Source organism: Haplochromis burtoni, unplaced genomic scaffold (genome assembly GCF_018398535.1).
Source record: "Haplochromis burtoni strain Fernald_Lab_line unplaced genomic scaffold, NCSU_Asbu1 Contig_1036, whole genome shotgun sequence".
NCBI classification, from domain to species: Eukaryota; Metazoa; Chordata; class Actinopteri; order Cichliformes; family Cichlidae; genus Haplochromis; species Haplochromis burtoni.
In genome coordinates, this window is record NW_024583397.1 from 86,112 (window position 1) to 87,134 (window position 1,023).

General features: G+C 44.1%; 1 protein-coding gene across 1 annotated transcript; it reads left to right on the plus strand.

Annotated features, from left to right (window-relative positions):
• Positions 1-26: 26 nt before the first annotated feature.
• Positions 27-976, plus strand: LOC102303248 (von Willebrand factor A domain-containing protein 5A-like). The gene is made up of 3 exons (XM_005951681.3): positions 27-232; positions 335-423; positions 517-976. Exons 1-3 carry the CDS (start codon positions 65-67, stop codon positions 677-679), a joined length of 420 nt encoding a protein of 139 aa, XP_005951743.2. The 5' UTR covers positions 27-64; the 3' UTR covers positions 680-976.
• Positions 977-1,023: the final 47 nt, after the last annotated feature.

Genomic DNA, 1,023 nt, shown 5'->3' on the forward strand with positions numbered 1-1,023 from the left:
TGAACAAACAATGAAAAGCAAATTTAGGTAATTTTTAAAATTTGTTTATTTTTCAGGCTCTCTGATGGGTGATTCAGTGGTGATGGTGAGTCTGTACCCTGAGTTCCCCCAGTCTGTGATGTCTTCAATGGCTTCATGTGGAGAGTTTGTGTTCTTAATGGATCGATCTGGAAGTATGGGCTGTCCTATCACAAACAGCAAGCAGCAGGAAACTCGCATCAGCAGTGCCAGGGTATCTGTATTAAGTTATTACAGTCAGAAAATCTGTCATAGTGTTCCTCTCACATAGTGGGCTCACCATATTTTCCATCCCTCACCATCCTGTTCTCTTAAGGATACTCTGCTGCTCCTGTTGAAGAGCTTACCAATGGGCTGCTATTTCAACATTTACAGTTTTGGGTCCGGATATGAACACATCTTCCCGTGAGTCTCCCCTCATATCGGTCACCCCAAGAAAGGGCCTTCTGTCTTTAATATCTGAATGGATGTTTTGGTCATGTGTTTATGTGATGGCAGTAAGAGTGTGGAGTACAGCCAGCAGACCATGGAGGAGGCTCTGAAGAAAGTTGAGCAGATGGAGGCTAATCTTGGAGGAACTGAGATCCTGCAGCCCCTCAAACATATTTACAGCCAGCCCTGCATTCCCAATCAGCCAAGACAGGTAACACACACAGTCTGACACTTTCCTGGTTATGGCTCATGTTGGGGATGATCTGCTCATAATAATGTTGGTGGTTCGATCACTGGCTGCACACCAGTGTGTTCTTGAGCCCCAATGCACATGATGCAGAGTGAGTATGTGTGCGAGTAAATGCTTGATAGAAAGTGCTTGGATATAGAAAAAGATCCTGGAGCCCTTCAAACGTACTTACAACCAGCCCTGCATTCCCAGTCAGCTTAGACAGGTAACACAGACACTGGCTTACATTCATTTACTGGAGACTTTAGAAACGTTAGCTAGAGAAAAGTGCTTTGACATAGAACAAAGTGCTTGTATTCACCCATTTTTGTGACTATGTGAAA